This window comes from Portunus trituberculatus, chromosome 34 (assembly GCF_017591435.1).
Source record: "Portunus trituberculatus isolate SZX2019 chromosome 34, ASM1759143v1, whole genome shotgun sequence".
Lineage (NCBI taxonomy): Eukaryota > Metazoa > Arthropoda > Malacostraca > Decapoda > Portunidae > Portunus > Portunus trituberculatus.
Window position 1 is genome coordinate 9,855,253 of NC_059288.1, and position 21,674 is coordinate 9,876,926.

Consider the following 21,674-nt stretch of genomic DNA (forward strand, 5'->3'; position numbering starts at 1 on the left):
AATAAAGCGTTTCTGAATGCATTTGGATCTCTTCGAACTCTTGTTTAAGCCTTATAATGAAAGTGAAGTAACTGAATCCTCTAATGTACTCTACTGAATCACGAATGTGGAAAAACAATAATACTGGATCTCCCTTTGCCATTAACTCCTTCAGTACCGGGACACATTTTCACCTTGAGATATGTGTACGATTAGACCATTTTATTGACGTTAGGAAGAGTCTATGGAGGTCAGGAGATTAATGGCCACAGTCTTCACTATTTCAATTCATGAATCTCAATTGACTGTAAAGAGGAATTTGACTCACGCACACGGAATCACACCTGAAAGAAATGTAACCTTTAATGTACGTATCAGCTTAAGAGAGAGAGAGAGAGAGTGAGAGAGAGAATTAAAGCTTCATTCTTTTATTTCATTATCGATTCACAACTTAAACTATGAAATACAATCTCATTACAGAATTTCTTTATCGAATCACAACTTTTAAAAGAGAAATACAACCTTTTAGTTTTTCCTCAGTGAATCAGAACTGAAACGAAGAAATATAAACTCATTGTAGTATTTCTTTTATCGAATCACAACTTAAAGGGAGAAACATAACCTCATTCATGTTTTTCCTCATCACATCACAACTTAAATGCGAGAAACACAACATAATTTTAATATTCACTCATTGAATCACAACTTAAAAGAGAGAAATACAGCTTCACTCTAGTATTTGCCTATCCATTCACAAATTAAACGAAGAATTATCTACAACCACATTCTACTATATTACTTTATCGAATCACAACTTAGAAATACACAACCTTTTCAGTATTTCCTCATCGAATCACAACCTAAACGAAGAAACACAACCGCATTCTAACATTTTTTCATCGAATCACAACTTAAAGAGAGAAACATAACCTCATGCGAGAAACACAACCTCAATTTTAGTATTTCTTTATCGAATCATAACTTAAAAGAGAGAATCACAGCTTTATTCTAGTATTTCTTTATCCATTCACAACTTAAACGAAGAAACACAACCTCAATTTTTTGTATTTCTTTTGTCGAATCACAACAAGAGAGCACAAACACAATTTCATTTTAGTATTCATTCATCGAATGAATACTAATCACGGATAAATTCAAGCCCAATTTTGTATTTTCTCATTGAAGCACAACCAAAAACGTAGAAATACCTCATTCTTATTTTTCCTCATCAAACCACAACTTAACCCCTTCAGTACTTTGACACATTTTTACCATTTTATCGACATTAGGAAGGGTCTATGGAAATCAGAAGATTAACAGTCTTCACTATTTTAATCCTCCACATAAGTTTCTGAAGCTGTACAAAATCACCAAATAGTAAGCAGAATTAATATGGAAACGCGTCATGGTACTGAAGAGGTTAAATATGAGAAACACATAATTTTAAAGGTATAGAGAATCGAACACCATTTGAGCACATTCCTTACATCACGTTAGCGGCATTCGATTGAGCAAGATTTCGATAAGAACATGCCTTGACCACCAGGTTACGAAGCACATTCACTTCACGCAAACACGAACGCGCTCAACATCACGAGTTTACTTTACTTACCTTTCCTTTGTTGTCTGCTTTCCGTCGATTGATCTTCCTATTTTTCTTGTCCTTTTTGCTGTTCCTTGGCTGGTCAGGCCCGAAGAGACTTGCCAGGGCTGAATCTTCCCCGCCACACTCCCCCATCTTGTGTAGAGTTTGTGGTGGCGGCGGTGGTGGTGGTGGTGGTCTGAAACGTGAGGCACCCGTGAAAGGTATTACTATGTGTGTGTGTGTGTGTGTGTGTGTGTGTGTGTGTGTGTGTGTGTGGTCTCAGACCCTGGCCAAGATCGGAAATAATGAGCTCTGAGCTCGAGTAGGGTAACGTCTGGCTGTCTCACACACACACACACATCAAACAGTGAATACACACACACACACACACACACACTGGTATCGCGATGTGTTCTGGCAAGTTATGCTTTATCGTGACTTTCATTTCCTTCTCCTCTCAAACGTTTTGCCTTCCACGAATATTATCAACATCTACTTATTTATTTACTGTTCTTCTACACGATACAGCTGTTCTGGCCAGAGAGAGAGAGAGAGAGAGAGAGAGAGAGAGAGAGAGATGAGAGAGTCATGAGTGAGTCTACACATTGTTCCGTCACACACACACACACACACACACACACAGGACTCGTTTCAGACTCACACACCATAACAATACGTATGCGATATTCTGGGTTCATTCTTTCGTCATCACTATTTTGAGACAATTCACACTTACAATAATTCTTCAGTGTACATGAATGGTTAGTCAAAACTTCACGAGTGTTTAATCTAATTTTACCCTTTTATTAATTTCACTTTAAATATTTTCTTTCTGTGTTTGGTTCTCGTTGTAACAAAAAAAAAAAAAAAAATAAATCAAGTTAGTTTCTTTTTTCGTCCTTTCCTCTCCTGTGACTCTTTGCTAACAGTCTCTACAGTGTCAAGATGATTAAGAAAGATCAAGACAACGTTTTCTTTTATCTTGTCCTCCTGTATAGACAAAAGACAAGGTTAGCTTCTTCTTTTCTTCACCTTTTCTCTCCCGTGTCTCTAAACAAACAGTCTCTACAGTGTCAAAATTATCAAGAAAATTCAAGACAATGTTTTCTTTTATCATGTACTGCTCTTCTATGGACAAAAGACAAGGTTAGCTTCTTTTTTTCATCTTTTCTCTCCTGTGACTCTTTGCAAGCAGCTTTTACAGTACCAGGAAAACCAATGAAGGAGAATCACGCCAGCAAAAAAGATGAAGAGGAGATTTGAATACCATTAAAATAAAAAAACGCTCGCAAAAAATTCGGGTAACTTGTACTCAAAACATGCCAAACGTATTCAAGTTATGACACACTCAGGAAACATTGGTTCAGAAATTGGATACTGAACATTCCTTCGCTTCCGTTGTAAATCCCGACAAAATTTAGGAAAAAATACGATGAATAACAAAGTTGACCCACCGACATTGCTTTGACAGGACATGACGCCGTACAATTTTTGAGAGAGAGAGAGAGAGAGAGAGAGAGAGAGGACAAACATTTCCTTACTAAAAAGCCAAGATACGTTTTGCACGAGAAAAACAGCAAAGTTGAATGAAGGAAGGAAAAGCAACGAAGAAAGAAGGAAAAAGAAAGAAACCAAACCCTTTTTTTCACGATATTCATACATTTCACACATTAAATTTACCTTTTATTTACTTTATTCCGTTCTGTTTCATCTATTTTCAGTACTACGGTCATCCATTCACTCAACAAACCCAACCTCGCAGTCCCACACACACACACACACACACACACACACACACTATTCATGCATCACCTCTCGTTCACAGTGTCATGTTACCTTACTGGCGTGTCTCCGCTCACTCAGTCAATCAATGGGTCGATCCTTTTCATTCAAACTCACTTTATCTCGCGTCTCACTTCTGTCACGACTCAAGATATCACATTTATTCTCTCTCTGAACCCTATTCCGAAACACTTCCGCGCCGCACCACCACAACGCAACCAAGGGGGTTCTAGTTTAGTATTCTTCCGAGTTAGGAATTAAAAACTACGTCATAAGCTCTTAATCTCTCCAGTACTGAGACGCATTTTTACCTTGATTTTTTGGGTGTGATCAGACGATTTTACTTGCATCAGGAACGGTCTATGGAAGTCAAAAGATTAATGGCCAGACTCTTCACTATTTTTTTTTATCCCCACATAAGTTTCTGAAGCTGTGTAAAATCGCCAAATAGCAACCAGAATGAATATGAAAACGTGTCATGGTACTAGATGGGTTAGTTGTTCAGTGGATCGCCATATCACGAGCATATATATGAAGAATACGTCGAAATAAGGTGTGTGTGTGGGTGGGTGTGTGTGTGTGTGTGTGTGTGTGTGTGTGTGTGTGTGTGTGTGTGTGTGTGTGTGTGTGTGTAAAGCTACAATAGAATAGACGCATTTGGTCGTGAAGGAAGTAGTATATGAAATCAAACTGGGCCATAATGAAAAAAAAAAAAGATGAATAAATGAATAAAAATTTGAAGATCACTAATAAATAACTCAGTGGTCAAACATTTCTCCTTCAGTCAATATATATTTTTTTTACCATTTTTCCTATCCTTTCTTCAAATCTGTTACTTTTTTATGATACATATTGATATTTTCTTAGCCATTATTTGTCTGCATTTAAGTTTGTCTTTCCAAAATAAATGTTCAAAAATAAGCTTAACTGTAATTGGCTACTAGTTTTGTGAAGAGATGCAGTTTGAATGTGTGACGAAGATCATTTTGAGACGCGAGAAACTGGAATTAATTCAATCTCTCTCTCTCTCTCTCTCTCTCTCTGGTAGTAGTAGTAGTAGTAGTAGTAGTAGTAGTAGTAGTAGTAGTAGTAGTAGTAGTAGTAGTAGTAGTTGTTGTTGTTGTTGTAGTAGAAGTAGTAGTAGTAGTAGTAGTAGTAGTGGTGGTGGTGGTGGTGCTGGTGATCGTGGTAGTCAGTAGTAGTAGTAGTAGTAGTAGTAGTAGTAGTAGTAGTAGTAGTAGTAGTAGTAGTAGTAATAATAATAATAATAATAATAATAATAATAATAATAATAATAATAATAATAATAATAACAACAATAAGTAGCACAAGTAGCAGTAGTAGCAGCAGCAGCAGTGGTAGCAGCAGCAGCAGTAGCAGCAGTAGCAGCAGCAGCAGCAGCAGCAGCAGCAAGCAGCAGTAGTAGCAGCAGCAGTGGTAGCAGCAGCAGCAGCAGTAGTGGTGGTTGTGCAGCAGTTGTTAGCAGCAGCAGCAGTAGCAGCAGCAGCAGCAGTGCAGCAGTAGTGGTAGTAGTGGTGGTGGTGGTGGTGGTGGTAGCAGCAGCAGCAGTAGCAGCAGCAGTGAGCAGCAGTAGCAGTAGTAGCAGCAGCAGCAGCAGCAGGTGGCAGCAGTGGTGGTAGCAGCAGCAGTGGTGGCAGCAGCAGTGGTAGTGCAGTGTAGTAGTGTAGTGGTAGCAGCAGCAGCAGTTGTAGTAATAGTGGTGCAGTTAGCAGTAGCAGTTGTGTAGCAGCAGTAGCAGTAGTAGTAGTAGCAGTAGTAGTAGTAGTAGTAGTAGCAGTAGTAGTAGTAGTAGTGATAATAATAATAATAATAATAATAATAATAATAATAATAATAATAGTAGTAGTAGTAGTAGTAGTAGTAATAGTAGAAGTAGTTGTAGCAGCAGCAGCAGCAGCAGTCGTAGTAGTAGTAGTAGTAGTAGTAGTAGTAGTAGTAGTAGTAGTAGTGGCAGCAAAACTTTTCACTCACCCGCACAACTCTACGGTACTTCAAAGCTGCATTTCACTAACTCTACGGGAGGAACAAACCACATTTTCTTCTCTCCCTTCTCTCCCACACTGTCTCTGGTCTTTTCACTCCCTCACACACTTCCACACACTTTCCCCCACCTTCTCCAACACCTCCCCACCTCCTCTCTACTCACCTAATGGCATGTAATGAAGTAAATATCAGTCCTCACAATTTTGAGGTGAAAATCTTGCAGCGGCCTGAGATTTTTTTGAACAATAAACTAAAATACCCAGTGTGTGTGTGTGTGTGTGTGTGTGTGTACGTAAACACATCTACTTTTCCCCTATTCCTCCCTTTCAACGGGGTATCTATAAGAGTACCACACTTATCTCAATCATCATCCTAATTATCCCCAGTAAAAATCACATTATTCTTTTCCCTACACGTACATAAACACATCTACTTTCTCGTTATTCCTTCCTTTCAACGGGGTATCTTTACCAGTAACCCGCAAACCCACCTCGCGCTAGAAGAGTGAGGGCGCAGATTTGGTGAATGTCGTGCAGGGTCACCAGAACACACCACCACCGTAAGTGACGCTGTGCTCGGGAGGCTGGGCGGCGCAACAGGTCTCCCTCAAGCCCACAACAACACCAGCATGCGTAAATAGACTCGATTTCGTGGCCAAAAGTCTTGCCCCGCCCCGCTCTTGGCACCCCGTCCGTCTTTACTTATCGTACAGTATTCCCTGCTCTCCCTCTCCTCCTCCTCCTCCTCCTTCTTCTTCTTCTTCTATAGCCCCATCCTCCTCCTCCTCCTCCTCTCTGCCCTCCACACCCCTACTGTTCCTCTCTTCTTCTTTGATCCCCTACCCTTCCTCCTCCTCCTCTTCCTCCTCCTCCTGCGCCTGCACGTGAACAATCCTTTATCTCTCGTCACGCGGACTCCCTGACGTCTTGGCACACACACACACACACACACACACACACACACACACACACACACACACACACACACTGATTTAAAGATATGAAAATGATAAAGTTTTGTATCTTTCTTTGATTTGTGTTTGTTATTCTTTATTGGTGTTTTGATTGTTTGTTGTTGTTGTTTTTGTTATTGTTATCACTATTATTATTATTATTATCATTATTATTATTATTACTATTATTTATCGAGAACAACAAAAGCAATAATAACAACAAGAGCAACAATAGTAACAATGACATTATTATTATTATTATTATTATTATTATTATTATTATTACTATCATTATTATCTATATCTATAGACAACAGTATCAACAATAATATCAACAAAAGCAACAACAACAAAAACAACAGCAATAATTATATCTCTTATTATTATTATTATTATTATCACTAGTAGTAGTAGTAGTAGTATTGTTATTATCATTATCATCATCATTTCTGACAACAATAGCAAGAATAACAACAACAATAACAACAACAACAACAACAACAACAACAACAACAACAACAACAACGGTAACAAAAGCAACAATGATATCAATTATTATTATCATTATTATCATTATTATTATTATTATTATTATTATTATTTATTATTATCACCACTGTTGTTGGGTGTTGTGTTTAGTGAGGACGCAAAAGTGACCTTAGATTATTGATACGTGTGGCGTGTTGCTTCGTCAAACCATCCCGGCACGTGTGTGTGTGTGTGTGTGTGTGTGTGTGTGTGTGTGTGTGTGTGTGTGTGTGTGTGTGTGACCAATCAAGGTTACTGCTACTCCTGCAATTATGCCACCTGACTATTACTTTTACAACAACTACTACTACTACTACTACTACTACTACCACCACCACCACCACCACTACTACTACTACTGCTACTACTACTACTACTACTACCACCACTACTACTATTACTACTACTACTACTATTACAACTACTACTACTACTACCACCAATACTACTACTACTACTACCACCACTACTACTACTACTACTACTACTATTACTCCTAGAATCATTCACCATCCTCCCCAAAGCACCCGTGCCCAGTTTCTCTCTCCAAAACAGTGACACACACACACACACACAGTACGGTTCCCCGCCCTCCCCTATGCTGCACACAAAGCCACAACGACAGCCAACAACTTCTATACCCTCTCCACACCTGCGTTACCTGGCGCGCCACCAATTATTAGCGCCACACCTGTTACTGGGTATAAAGTGGCGCACTCCTCACACTCTGCCTGCCCTTCACAACTGTTTATCTCAGTCCAAGGTGTAAATAAAGCAACACACATACGCACCTACACATAATCCCAGTATAGATGCTTTGTACTGTACCTTATAAATCGGTGGGAGGAAATGTTTTATCCAGTCACATTTTTATACTCGAATGCCTTCTTGTGTCGCTTTGCCAATGGTATTACTGTGTTTCCTGGCGCATGGTTACCACTCACTGACATGCTATTGTGACTGCGAGGCATTAAGTCGACCAAGCGGCTTCTCAGGTTTATATATAGAAGCGCGCAAGATCGGAGTTACCAAGTCGGCTATTTATGGAATGCTTGCTATTATTTTTTTATGCCTTAGAATCCTTTAAGCTTCACACCGCCCCTTGATTTTACGGTAATTAATGTCAGTAAATCATAATGGTAGTGCTGAGACATATAGTGTTACGTTACATATGGAAATTATATATGTAATTACAATTTTAACACTCGTCACTTGTACACATGAGCAACTTCAAACCGTACCCACTCACCTTAGCACGATACAATTTGCAAAGCCTTAAATCCTCTTATCAGCTTATCTCGCCTCTAATACCCTTTATTTATACCTGACGCGATCTATACCTGCCTGACTGCTGCAATTATTGAGTCACTGTCAGGTAATCAGGTAAGCAAACGTTGTGAAATCTTGCGTCAGACTTGTTATGACGCGGTGTGTGTGTGTGTGTGTGTGTGAATTCTCTACCCCGTGCCTGTATGAGTAAGGAAAATGAATACGTCAATACACAAACCACATCAATAAAAGTGACTTACACTAACACAGATGAAAGAACGACAATATTTGCTGTTTAATAAGTCTTTTGTTCTTTTTTACTAACAAAGTACAAATAAAGAAAAAAAAAATACAAATGACCCAAGAAAACCACACACACACACACACACACACACAGACAGACATAGGAAGGCAAATTCATGTACGGTGGTGAGGCAATGTTGCACCACCGCCGGAGTGTGTTGAGTCAACTCCTCTTAAGTGATCGTTGTGTCTTCGTGCGGTAATAGACGCTGACTTCACCATGTTACCTTGCTGGAATTCCTTCGCTCATGATTAATGGTAAACGTGTTTCTGTTGTGACTTGTGGATTCTCCTTTTATTTATCTATTTATTTATGTTATTTTCTTTCTCTTCTTGTGTGTGTGTGTGTGTGTGTGTGTTATTGACTGGCTGTCTATCTGTCTTGCACCTGCTACGGTTATGTGACTACTACTTCGATCGACTGCTACTACTACTACTACTACTGATGCTGCTGCTGCTGCTGCTACTACTACTACTACTACTACTACTACTACTACTACTGATGATGATGATGACGACGGGTGGTGAAATACAATGGAAATAAAAACAAAACAAAAATTAACTGACAACACTTCATTTATTATTACACACACACACACACACACACACACACACACACACACACACACACACACACACACACACATAGAAAAACGGCATTACTTTCACTGCATTACTATAAACAATACATTATAGCCCTGTCACCACCCCTACCGTCAATTGCCAGAGCTGAGGAAAGCAAACTGGCCTTTAGTGCACCGATTAGCGAAGTGCCCCTGTTCACCACACTGCAAAGAGAAAACGGGAAGAAAAGAAAACGTGAATATTCTAAAAATGAAGATATTACGTAAAAAATAATGTGTTTGTAATGTTTTGTTTGTCAATAGACGCAGCAGTCATAAGGAAAGCGTCGGAATTAATAAATTTTAATGAATGAATGAATGTGTGTGTGTGTGTGTGTGTGTGTGTGTGTGTGTGTGTGTGTGTGTGTGTGTTATAAATGTGGACATGATACACATATACAGTAGTATAATGAGAAGGGGAATGAACGAGAAATTATCAATACTACTACTATTACCACCTCGAAAAAGTAGTAGTAGTAGTAGAAGAAGAAGAAGAAGAAGAAGAAGAAGAAGAAGAAGAAGAAGAAGAAGAAGAAGAAGAAGAAGAAGAAGAAGAAGAAGAAGAAGAAGAAGATGATGATGATGATGATGATGATAATAATATGATGATGATAATGATGAAGGAGAAGATGAATAATAATAATAATAATAATAATAAGAAGAAGAAGAAGTAGTAGTAGTAGTAGTAGTAGTAGTAGTAGTAGTAGTAGTAGTAGTAGTAGTAGTAGTATGATGATGATGATGATGATGATGATGATGATGATGATGATGATGATGATGATGATGATGATGATGATGATGATGGTGATGATGACGGTGGTGGTGGTGGTGGTGGTGATGATGATGATGATGATGATGATGATGATGATGATGATGATGATGATGATGATGATGATGATGATGATGATGATGATGATGATGATGATGATGATGATGATGATGATCCCACCACCACCACCACCAGTTCTCCCAGTTACCTTGAAGCACGTGATATTGTCCAGTCTGTTGCCGGTGTCATAGCTGTTTTGTGATGACGTGTCCTTGCCTGGCTGGTTCTTGGGCCCACCTGACGCCAAACTCTGTGTCAAGGGAGGAAAACACACATTAACATCCTGACACACACTTCCTCCTGCCTTGCTGTCCATTTCAGTGTCTCCAAGGAAAGGAAGATGTCGATTAAAAGCATGTGATATGAACAGGGGTAAATAAATAGCCTAGAGAGAGAAGTGAACAATCGAGGCACAGAATAATGAAGGAAAACACATTACTCCTTGCCCTACATTTCCTCCGGCTTTTGTGTCCATCTCAGTATCTCAGGGTAAAATAAAAAGTTGTTTCAAAGCATGTGGTATAATTATAGATAAATAAATAGCTTAGGGAGAGAAGTGAAGAGTCAAGGTAAAGAATAATAAGAGGAAGACACACATTAACACTCTGCCCTACACTTCCTCTGGCTTCAGTCTTCATCTCAGTGTTTCTTGCTAAATCTCAGAAGAAAATAGGATGCAGACTCAAAGTATGTGATATGAAGAAAAGGTTAATTGATAGTTTACTGGAGGGAGAACAAAAGAACAGAGATAAAAGGAAAGGAGAGAGAAGAGTACTTAGAATTCAAACCTATGAGTAGAGGGTTAATTTAAGGCTAACTGAGAGAGAGGAGATAAGTTAAGGTAAAGAATAAGAGCTTACATGAGAAAGGAAGGAAAAAGACAGAGCTACAGAACGTATGAAGAGGGTTTACAGTACAGCTTAGTGGAGAGGAAAATGAAGAGTATAGGTAAAGAATATGTCACTAGGAGTTCAATATACAGTTTACAATACAAGGAAAAAGTAGAAATACAAAAATATATGAATAGGGTTTTAATATATAGTTAGTGGCAAGAAAAATTAATAGAGGTAAAGAATATATCACTAGGGGGTTTACAATATAAGGAAGGAAGTAAAGAATATATGAAAAGGGTTTAATACATAGTTTAATGACAAGAAAAAAAGAAGGGAACATTTCACTAGGAAAGAGAAAAGTAAAAGTAAAAAAGATATATGAATTGAATTTTAATATATAATTTAGTGAAGATAGAAATGAATAGAGATAAAGAATACATCAATAGATTCACAAAAAAGGAAAGGAAAGGAAAGGAAGAAAAGAGTATATGAATAGGGTTTAGGGGTTTAGTTTAGTGGAGAGAGAAATTAATGAGGTAAAGAATATATAAGTAGAAGGTTTACAATTGAAGGAAAGAGAAGGAAGTAAATAAAACATGAATAGGGTTATAATGGAGACAGAAATGAATAGAGGTAAAGAATATACGACTGGGGGTTTACAATTCTAGGGCTGAGAGCTAAAAGGGCCAATGTCAAAAAAATAGTTGATTGTTGATAAGCAAACCACTAAACTAGAAATTCATCAGTCCATCAGTGCTATAATGGCCAATGTCATCCGGGGAGCTACACTGGCGCTCTTTTGTTGTAATTACCTCATAGTTAACCCCTTCAGTACCATGACGCATTTTCATATTCATTTTGCTTACTATTTGATGATTTTATACAGCTTCTGAGACTTATATGGGGATTAAAATGGCGAGGATTCGGTCATTAATCTTCTGACTTCTATACACCCTTCCTAATGTCAATAAAATGGTCTAATCGCACACAAAAATCAAGGTAAAAATGTGTCCCAGTACTGAAGGGGTTAATAAAGGATGCAATATTTCACATGTGCTTTTCAGAAAACTTGGATATTTTGACATTGGCCCTTAGAGTTCTCAGTCCTAGAACTGAAGGAAAGAGAAGGAAGGAAGTATGTAGAGGAAATATGAATAGGGATCAATATACACTTCACAATGAAGGGAAAGACAAAGGTGGAGTTAAAGAATATACTTGAATAGGAACAAAAAGACTTATACCATAAAACTAGATGGCAAAATTTAGAAAAGAAACATTAGATAACCCATAAAAGAGAAAAAAAGCTGAATATAAGATACAAAACACACAAAAACCTAAAAAAACAACAAGACAAGAGATTAATTTAAGAGAACACTAACCCCATGACTTCAACACACTTATCCACAAACACATGAAAAAGAAAAACAAGATACAAAACACAAACACACCTGAAAATAATGAGACAAAACAAGAAACTAATATCAAAACCAACTCAATACAATAACACACCCTTCAAAACACACTTCTCCTTAATTCCATGATCTTTTTCACCTTCCTTGCAGAGACAGGCCTTAGAGAACATCCACTTCATTATTCAACAACCCAACACTAATACAGCTCATACATAAACAAACAAAGGGTCAGGAGAGGCACCAAACACTCACAATAATGCCATTCTGTTCCCTGAGCTACATGATCTCTTGCAAACACAGTCCTTAGAGAACACTCACTTCATAATTTAAACAATCCAAACCCAGTACAGCTCATAAGTAAACGAATTGAGGGTCAGGAGAGGCATCAAACACTCACAATATGAGGGCCGCTGTGGTACAGAGGAACCATGCGTGCTTTGGGGTCCGAGGGGTCTCCAAGCGCACGGGTTCGAATCCTGTCCACGGTCTGAGTGTAGGTTGGGCTTCCTCACTCAGGGCAACGGTTACCTAGCGGGTGGGCTTTGAGATAGGAGGTACCATAAAAAGTATCCCCTTTAGCCCAGAAATTCCCGTGAAAAGCCCACGTGGTATAAAAAATAAATAAATGAATAAATAAAAAATAATGGCGTTGTGTTCCCTCAGCTCCATGATCCTTTCAACCTTCCTTGCAGACACAGATCTTAGAGAACATCCACTTAACTATTTAACAATCCAAGACCAGTGCAAATCACACGTAAACAATCCAAGGGTCAGGAGAGGCACCAAACATCCACAATAATAACGTTGTGTTCCCTCAGCTCCACGATCCTTTCAACCTTCCTTACAGACAATCCTTAGACAACATTCACTTCACTACTAAACCCCTTTGATACTGAGATGTATTTTTACTTGAGTTTTGGGTATGATTAGATGACTTTACATACATCAGGAAGGGTCTATGGAGGTCAGAAGATTAACAGCCAGAGTCTTCACTATCTTAATCCCCTACATAAGTTTCTCCAGCTGTATAAAATCACCAAATAGTAAACGGAATGAGCATCATGGTACTGAAGGGGTTAAACAATCCAACACTAATGCAGCTCATAGGTAAACAAACTGAAGGACAGGAGTGGCAAAGAACACTCACAATAATGGCATTCTGTTCCCTGAGCTCTGGGTTTGCCTTGAAGCACTGTGAAGCCTTGTGTCCCGTCTCCCCGCAGTAGTGACACGTGATGCCCTGTTTCTTGTGTGACGTCTGCTTGTCATCCATCACCTGAGGCAACTCAAATCTCGGGCTGTATGGAAGGAGAGACAGAGGAACAAGCTTTCTTTAGGTTATATTCAATGCTACTGTTAACCTGTAAAACAACCATTATGCTTTGTACAGCCTTATATTTGTTGATAAAGTAGTAAAGAGAGAGAGAGAGAGAGAGAGAGAGAGAGAGAGAGAGAGAGAGAGAGAGAGAGAGAGAGAGAGAGAGAGAGAGAGAGAGAGAGAGAGAGAGAGAGAGAGAGAGAGAGAGAGAATTATAAACAGATATGAAAGGGGAGGGAACAGGCAAGGAAGGAGAATAAGAGAGGAAGAAAAGAAATGGCAAAGGAAGACCAGACAAGGAGGTGGAAGAGAGGAAGGTGAGGATAATGAAAAGTGATGTAGGGAAGAATTGATAAGAGGAGCAATTGTTGACCCTTTCACTTCCACACCGGGTATAAAAAATTCAATGAGAAAATAAGAAAAAAAGTGAGACCGTTCTACATTTTTACCACACAAGTTTATCACATACAACAAAACATTATCAACAACAACAACAAATAGACAATATCAGAAACTGATATTAAAACTAACTGCATCATTCACTCCAGTTACACACACACACACACACACAACTTACTGCATAAATTTACAGCTTGGACCATCAGGGCAGAAACCAGCAAAGTAATTCATGCACAGGACTCTTCTGACGTGACGGTTGCGGCATTGTGGTCCGTGGCGGCAGAACCCTCGGTCGTACCAGGGACAGTCCTTCATCTTCATGTCAGGGTTGATGTGTAGGAATGGACACTCCTTGTTGTGGCACGCATCTATAGGCAGAAGGGTACAGAGAGGTGAAATAGGCACTAGAATAAGGGGAAGATTGTTTTAGACTGGTTGTTTGTTACTATATAAATGTACAGGAACAGAATTACTTCTTGTGGCATGCATCTGTAGGCAAAGATGAAATACAGGCAACCCCAGCTTAACGAAGGGGTTACGTTCATAAAAATCCTTTGTTAAGCGAAACTTCGTTAAGCGAACTGATTATAACAAGTTTAACCCCTGACTTAAACTTCCATTGAGAGTAAACAAAGCAAGAGTGCATCATAGTACAGTGAAAGGTTTAATGAAAGTAAAAATTATGAAGTTTAGCATTTAGGCAGTTTAATTTAAGTCATTATAATGAACACTAATGTATGTATGTACGTAACTTTATAATGTTAATGATCTTAAATTTATGAAGGGAGGGAGAGTGGAGCGGGAAAGACACTAACCGGCAACCTGTGGAATGTAAACAAAGGGCGTATGATTGTATCACATACAAAACTTATGTACCACATTTCCACAAGGCTTTCCATTTTATCCATTGTAGAGTCACGAGTTCAGGTGGTTCTTTTAGCTTGCAAGGAAGATACAGTCTCACCAGCCTTCTTAATAGAGTCTACTGACTTGAAAATAGTAGAGACAGTAGATGGAGTCAAGATGGTGGCGAGCAATGTTATTAGTTTTCTTGCCCCTCTCGTGTCTGTGAATAATATCCAGCTTCACTTCGAGAGTAAGAGACTTCCTGGTCTTCTTAGCAACGCTAGGCGACATTGCAGGGCATTTTCGTGGCATGTTGAGTGAGGGAAGACGACCTGCTGCTGACACTGTTATTGTTTTGAACAGGGGGAGTGAGTGCTGCACTGGTATATTCAAAAGCCTGTCGACTTGCGTGATACAGCGGTGCTTTCAAACTTGGAAAAAATTACCTTCGTTAAAGTGAGTTTGGTGTTCGTTAAATGAGCAGATGGTAGTAAAATGAAACCTTTGTTGTAGTGAAATTTCGTTGTGTGAACCTTCGTTAAGCGGGGGTTGCCTGTATTTACTAGAATAAGAGGCAGTTCTTTTTGACTGATTGACTTTTTGTTGGTGTCTATATACATACAAGAAGGTAAACAATTGTGACATGCATCTGTAGGCACGGAAGTAAAGAGGTGAAACAGTTATTAGAATAAGGGGAAGGTGGTTTTAATAGACTGATTGTTCATTGGTATCGATATACATACAGAAAGAGAAATAACTGTGGCACACATCTGTAGGCAGGAAGGTTTAAAGAGGTGAAATTAACAATGGAACAAGAGGAACATGGTTTTTTATAATGATTGATTAGTTGGTTGGTCTCTACAAATGTGACTGACCACTACACTCACAAAACAATGAAAGCAATACTCACTGAATCTGGAGTAGAAGTAACACTCAGGCATCTTGGACATGTCATATTCATGGAGGAATTCACACTGGTCGCCCTTCTTGCAGAGGCCACGCAGCCAGTGCTTGCATACCACCGTGCGGTCGCCACGCACGTGCCGGAAGGGACAGTTGACACTCTTGCTGCAGTTCCCTCTCATGTAGAAAGTACACACTGCAGCAATGGACTCTGGAAAGGAGAGCAGGGTATGGGAGCTCTGCCACTTAAATTACCAATGCTTTTTCTTTTTTTTTTTTACGGTAAGGCCTATAGTGCCTGTAGGCACACTTGAAGAGTGTATGGGAAGCGCTGTTCAGCTTCCACCCATTAGTGGCGCAGGCAATTTTATTTATAGTAGTACCCGTATTAGGGCCCATATCACCCCCGAAGCTCATCTTGGGTATAACCACCTAGAACCTAGGTATCATGGTGATATGTAGGTAAATTTAAACCATTCAACAAATGGCAAAGTATTTAAGGCTGTACGTAGTGGGATTCAAACCTACGCGTGGACGTCTGCCCGATCCCACGCTCACCACCTTATCCACTACGCCACCGCTTCCCTAAATAGTTTGGTTAGGTTAGATTTGCTTGGTTAAATTTGTGTGGTTTGGTTAGGTTAGTTTAATTTGGCTAGATACTGTAAGAGAGCAGAATAAATTATGGAAGAGATAAGAAGTTAAGACTAAACGTGGCATCATGTCCCTAGACTTGCGTAGCTGCCAAATTGGTCCGTTTTGGTCATTCCCACCTGAAAATCCTACTTTCCCACAAGGTTCCCAAGCTTGTTGTTCTTGGAGAGTAGGTTGGTGATGACAGAGAGGAAGGACTTGCTGTAAATCTTGACTCAAAACCAAAATAACCTGACGTAACCACTCTAACTTAACCCAAACTAAACAAACCAAAGTAATCTAACAGAATCAAATTAGTAGTATAACTAAACCAACTAACCTTACCTTAAAAAAAAAAAAAAAAAAAAAAAATCTAGAAGTTCCCGTCAGCATTATAAATGAAGTTATTATTAATTTTGATAGGGTAAAATGTGCTAAACAACTCAGAAATGCTGGTAAAAAGTAAAATAAAATTAACATAGATATAAAGAGGATAAATTTGCAGTTTCAACCAATATAGCCTATCTTATATATATATATTTTTCCTTATGTCTAACAAGCTTGGGGACCTCCTGGGAAAGCAGGGTTTTAGGGTGGGGGAAACCAAACCAAACCTAACCTAACCTTAATTCTGTCCTGAAGTTATTATTACATTCTGATAGGGTAAAATGGGGTTAGAAATGCTTGTAGACCTAACCTAACTTAACTTCACCTAACCCAAATTCTGTCCTGAAGTTATTATTCATTTCTGATAGGGTAAAATGGGTTTAGAAATACTCGTAAACCTAACCTAACCTATACCTTAACTTAACCTAACCTAAATTCTGTCCTAAAGTTATCATTCATTTCCATTAGAGTAAAATGGGGTTAGAAAAGCTCGTAGAAGTGTGATTTAGACCGTGAGTGTGTGTATAGTTAGGCGTGGTGTATTGGTTCAAACTGCAATAATACTATAACGAGTAATGGCAAAATAAAACAAAAAAAAACTCGTACTTACTGTCCATGCCGGGGAAAGGCAGCATCTGGGCGCCCACTTGTTCCTCCAGCTGCACCTCTATGTCAAACGTCACCTTGTCCACGTTGGCTACTAGGATCTCCATGCTGGTTGTGTGCAGGGCCGCAGGTTGAAAAGGAATACTGTGTTATGCTGTGTCCCTCCCCTCCCGTCAGCCCGTCAGCCTCACGCACCTACGTTTGTTTACATCGCTTCGCCTGGACCTGGACCCTCACCTCACACCCTCACTCGGCACTCGCTCTCTGCATATTTTTTCTTATTTTGTTCCCTTTTCCTTCCACCCAAACCATCTGAGGAATACTACTAGGAATAGGAACATGAAAATAAGATGTTGATTTTATTCTATGTAATTCTCTTCCACAGGTTGTCTATAGTATGTAATTCTCTTTCACATGTGGTCTGTGTAATTCTCTTCCACATGTTGTCTATGTAATTCTCTTCCACATGTGGTAGTAGTATGTAATTCTCTTTCACATGTGGTCTAGTATGTAATTTTCTTCCACATGTGGTGTAGTATGTAATTCTCTTCCACATGTAGCCTATACAGTAGCGCGCGCCGAGTGCTAGGGAGGTCCTGCCAGATTCAGGGAAATTTCCTTTTAATGAAAATTTAAGCCTCATCCTGCAGGTGTGCCAGAATGAATCTCCCTCACTCAGAGCCTCTGATAATGACCTATTGAAACCCATTGAGTGAAATCTAAGTTTAGTTAATGAAATTTGAATCTCCAATGAGAGGAATAGACTTGTTGGCGAGGAGGTTCCTTATGTCCTTCATGGAGAACACATCGGCCATTGCAGCCACACTGACCTCTGGCTTGTCTGTGCTTTGCCTGTGCCTTGCTCTTCACTGGCCAATGGATATGTGCCTTTGTCTTCCCGTGTGTGTTGCTGCCCTGTCCTTGTCTCCAGGACAGCCGCCGTGGTACAGTGGAACCATGCGCGCTTTGGGATCCGAGGGGTCTCAAAGCGCACGGTTTCGAATCCTGTCCACGGTCTGAGTGTAGGTTGGGCTTCCTCACTCGGGGCAACGGGTTCCTAGCGGGTGGGCTTTGAGATAGGAGGTACCCCAAAAAAAGTATCCCCTTTAGCCCATAAATTCCCGTGAAAAGCCCACGTGGTATAAGTAAAAGGTTCCTGTAGCGGCTGTGGAGACTGCAAGGATGGACATCGTAACAATACTGTTGACACTTTACCACTTTTATCCCATAATTTCCTTTAGCTTAAGTTCACAGCCCTGTCCACTAGTGAGGCAAACCTAGCCTAGGCCTAATGGATGATGGCATGCCGGTAACTACTCATTTCCAATAGCAAGCAGACATAAAACAACATAATCCACAAAACACTAAATGCAAATCAATAGTAACCTTGAAAACCAATGTTTGCCGGATCTACATACTGAATATGTATCTTCCACAACAAAATATTGCTGATAAGGGTTTGCCACACCGGGATTCTTCTGTACCACCCAAATGTGGCATATATAGCAGGGAAAACTTCAAGTAAAAATTGAATGTAGGCAAAGTGGACTATGGTAACTGAGTCACATAATCAGAGTGAAAAACAATGGGTAGAACTAACCTTTTTGTCATGCCAAGGATACATTCTACATACACTTTGAAAATTATCCGTTGCTTCCGGTACAGTACTAGCTCTGTATCCAAGCAAGCATTCCACATCAAATGAATTTACTGATCAATGTAAGGCTACACAAAACTTGTATCTTTAGTACATTCCCAATAAACATTAAAAAAAACCTGGCAATGAATTTATTTTGTCAGATTAAATTGATAATGAAAAGTATTCCATTAAAAACAGAGTAAGTGTGCACAAAGGGAATGAAGAGTCTAGTTTTCTTTGGTCAGTTGGCAATGAAGGAAAGGCGCCAAATCAACTCTCACATTACTACACCGGTGACTCTCTGCTTCACACATTCACTAAAACTGTATGACTGAATTTGCATTTTTCTTTTCCCTTTTTCAAATTGAATTACAAATATCAAACTCTGTAGCTGAGAATAATAATTAATCAGTCTGTAACAGGCAGATGGGGCTCCAGTCCTCCTAGACCCAACTCTCCTTGGATCCACCACTGCAGAGAGGAGCTGAGCTAGTTAAGCTGCTGTGAAGGATCCAGACCCCCTGTACCACCCCCTGGGTCCTCCACTGATTAAAGCCTACACCGTGATGACAACTGACAACAACACCTGCACTTGGACACAGCAAGGATGATCAAGATGTGAATTTGCATGCGTCTGTGTCAAGGATGGGCTGACACAACGCCTCTTCTCCCTCTCCCATATTTTGTATCCATATCTAACACACACTACATTATCTCAAGAGTCAATACGAGCTACCAACATGTCCTGACGGTTACAGGAGGGTGTGTGTGAGTGTCTTGCCTGCAAGTTGCACGATCTTGTTGAGTTCCTAATCTTCAATGCTGCTTTTGTGGGTTCAAGGGAATGCATCAGAGCTTTCTATAAACTTTACTGAATTACATTGTTAATTATTGTGTTGCTGAATTGAGGAGAGACCGAGATCATGAGACGGCGGCCTTTGGAACGGCTTGACCCTTTTGACTCGCATTCTCAAACACTTGTGCTTCACCTTCACTATTTCAAAAGGCTTTATTTAAGTTTTACACAAGCTTTTAAGGTGCTTTCATTATTCTAGAGGCAGAATGACAAGATTTCTATATTATTAACTGGAGAAACACTCTTGAAAACCCCGCTTATCATCTCTGTGGCCTTGGATAATAGTCGTGGTGAGAGAGCAGAGCGTTTTTAAGGTGTTTTTACGTTTCTAGAGACAGATTGACAAGATTTCTACATTACTAACTGGAGAAACACTCTTGATAACACCGCTAAACATTTCTGTGGCTTTGGAAAATAGTAGTGGTGAGAGCAAAGCGTTTCCAAATACTGGTACATCAAAGTCAGGCTAAGAATTTCAATACCAAAATATGTCAAAAAGGAAGCAAATCCTAATATTTCGTTCGTATAAAGCAGTTCCTCTTTTTATCTTAAGCTTTCGTAGCAATATTTCAGCTAAAAAGTAAATATTTTTTCCATCTTCTCTTCTCGTTTATAGAGGCAATACCACCCCTACACCAGAAAACCCACCCAACACACACCCAATTCACTTAACACACCCAAAACCAAACCCAAACGCACTCAAAACACCACACAACACCTCAAAATACCAATAAATAAATAAAACTCGCTAGAAATATCAAATATAGCTTACACCAAATTCCCCACACACAGCCAAACCACTAAGAACACCCCAAATTATCCTAAGACACATTCAAAACGCTAAGCAACATCTCAAAATTACAAAAACAAACACAAAACTCACTAAAACACCCAATATGCAACACCCCCACACACAAACACATTCAAAAGACCCCTCACACACACCCAAAGTACTTAAAACACTCTAAACTAACCCAAAAGACACAAAAAACATCATATAACATCTCTAAATGCCCCAAACACACTCAAAACACACCAAAATACTCATACACATCTCCACACCACACACGATACGTAAAATATACTTAGTACCCTGTAAACATAAAATAACACACTAAAAACATACAAAATGCACACAAAACATACTTATAGCATCCAAAACACCCTGCAGCTGTACCAAACACACTTAAAACACTACAAATATATTCTAAAAACAATTAAATACATTAGAGAGAACGGCGAGATTGCAGAGGGCACTTAGATAAAAAAAAAAAAAAAAATATTACCGCTTAGCTCCTCTTCCGTTTCTTTCTCCTTACTTCTTCGTCCTTTTCCTTGGTTTATCCTTTTTTATTTCTTTCTTCTATTGCTTCCAACTATACGCTTGAGCCTACATTCACATGACGACACTTAGAAAACTCTAGATTTAAGCAAAATATTGAGGAAGAGGAGGAAAGTTAATGTATGCACCTATTATGAAAGATCACTTACCATCATTATTTCCGAAACTGAGAGAGAGAGAGAGAGAGAGAGAGAGAGAGAGAGAGAGAGAGAGAGAGAGAGAGAGAGAGAGAACACGAATACAGATAAAGAAAAAAAAAATCAATAAACTAATGATATGAAGAAAACGGAAAGAGAAATTTGAGAAAACGAAATAAAAACGTAAGAGAAGAGAGAAACAGACGTCGCTCTTAGTGTGTGTGCTTTCCTGTTTGTTATCACCATTGTTCATCTTTGTTCAAGACGTTTGTGCAGTTTTACCAAGGCTCCTGTTAATCCAAAGCTCCAAGGCTCCAGTTAAAGCACCAAGGCTCCAGTTAAACCAAGGCTCCAAGGGGCCAGTTATGGCACCAAGGATGCTGTTAATCCAAGGCTCCAAGGGGCCAGTTAAGGCACCAAGGCTCCTGTTAATCCAAGGCTCCAAGGGGCCAGTTAAGGCACCAAGGCTCCTGTTAATCCAAGGCTCAAGGGGCCAGTTAAGGCACCAA

General features: G+C 39.4%; 2 protein-coding genes across 5 annotated transcripts in view; both read right to left on the reverse strand.

Moving 5' to 3' along the window:
* The window catches only part of LOC123512605 (GTP-binding protein 2-like), a 29,091-nt gene extending 21,277 nt beyond the window's left edge, over nt 1-7,814 (reverse strand). For 2 of the 4 annotated variants that reach the window (XR_006677139.1, XM_045269034.1), the window contains exons 1-2: nt 7,659-7,814; nt 1,592-1,760 (exon numbers count right to left, since the gene is read on the reverse strand). Coding sequence is in view for 2 of the 4 variants with exons in the window: in XM_045269034.1 (XP_045124969.1) it covers nt 1,592-1,717 (126 nt within the window). In the remaining 2 variants the exon portion in view is untranslated. Of the gene's footprint in view, nt 1-1,591; nt 1,761-5,840; nt 6,002-7,658 lie in introns of those variants that run through there. The other 2 variants (XM_045269033.1, XM_045269036.1) reach the window with 2 other exon arrangements.
* Nucleotides 7,815-8,960: 1,146 nt separating this feature from the next.
* Nucleotides 8,961-17,433, reverse strand: LOC123512606 (cleavage and polyadenylation specificity factor subunit 4-like). The gene is made up of 6 exons (XM_045269037.1): nt 17,196-17,433; nt 15,573-15,776; nt 13,995-14,184; nt 13,247-13,397; nt 10,003-10,104; nt 8,961-9,190 (listed from the first exon to the last, which is right to left on the reverse strand). Exons 1-6 carry the CDS (start codon nt 17,296-17,298, stop codon nt 9,119-9,121), a joined length of 822 nt encoding a protein of 273 aa, XP_045124972.1. The 5' UTR covers nt 17,299-17,433; the 3' UTR covers nt 8,961-9,118.
* Nucleotides 17,434-21,674: the final 4,241 nt, after the last annotated feature.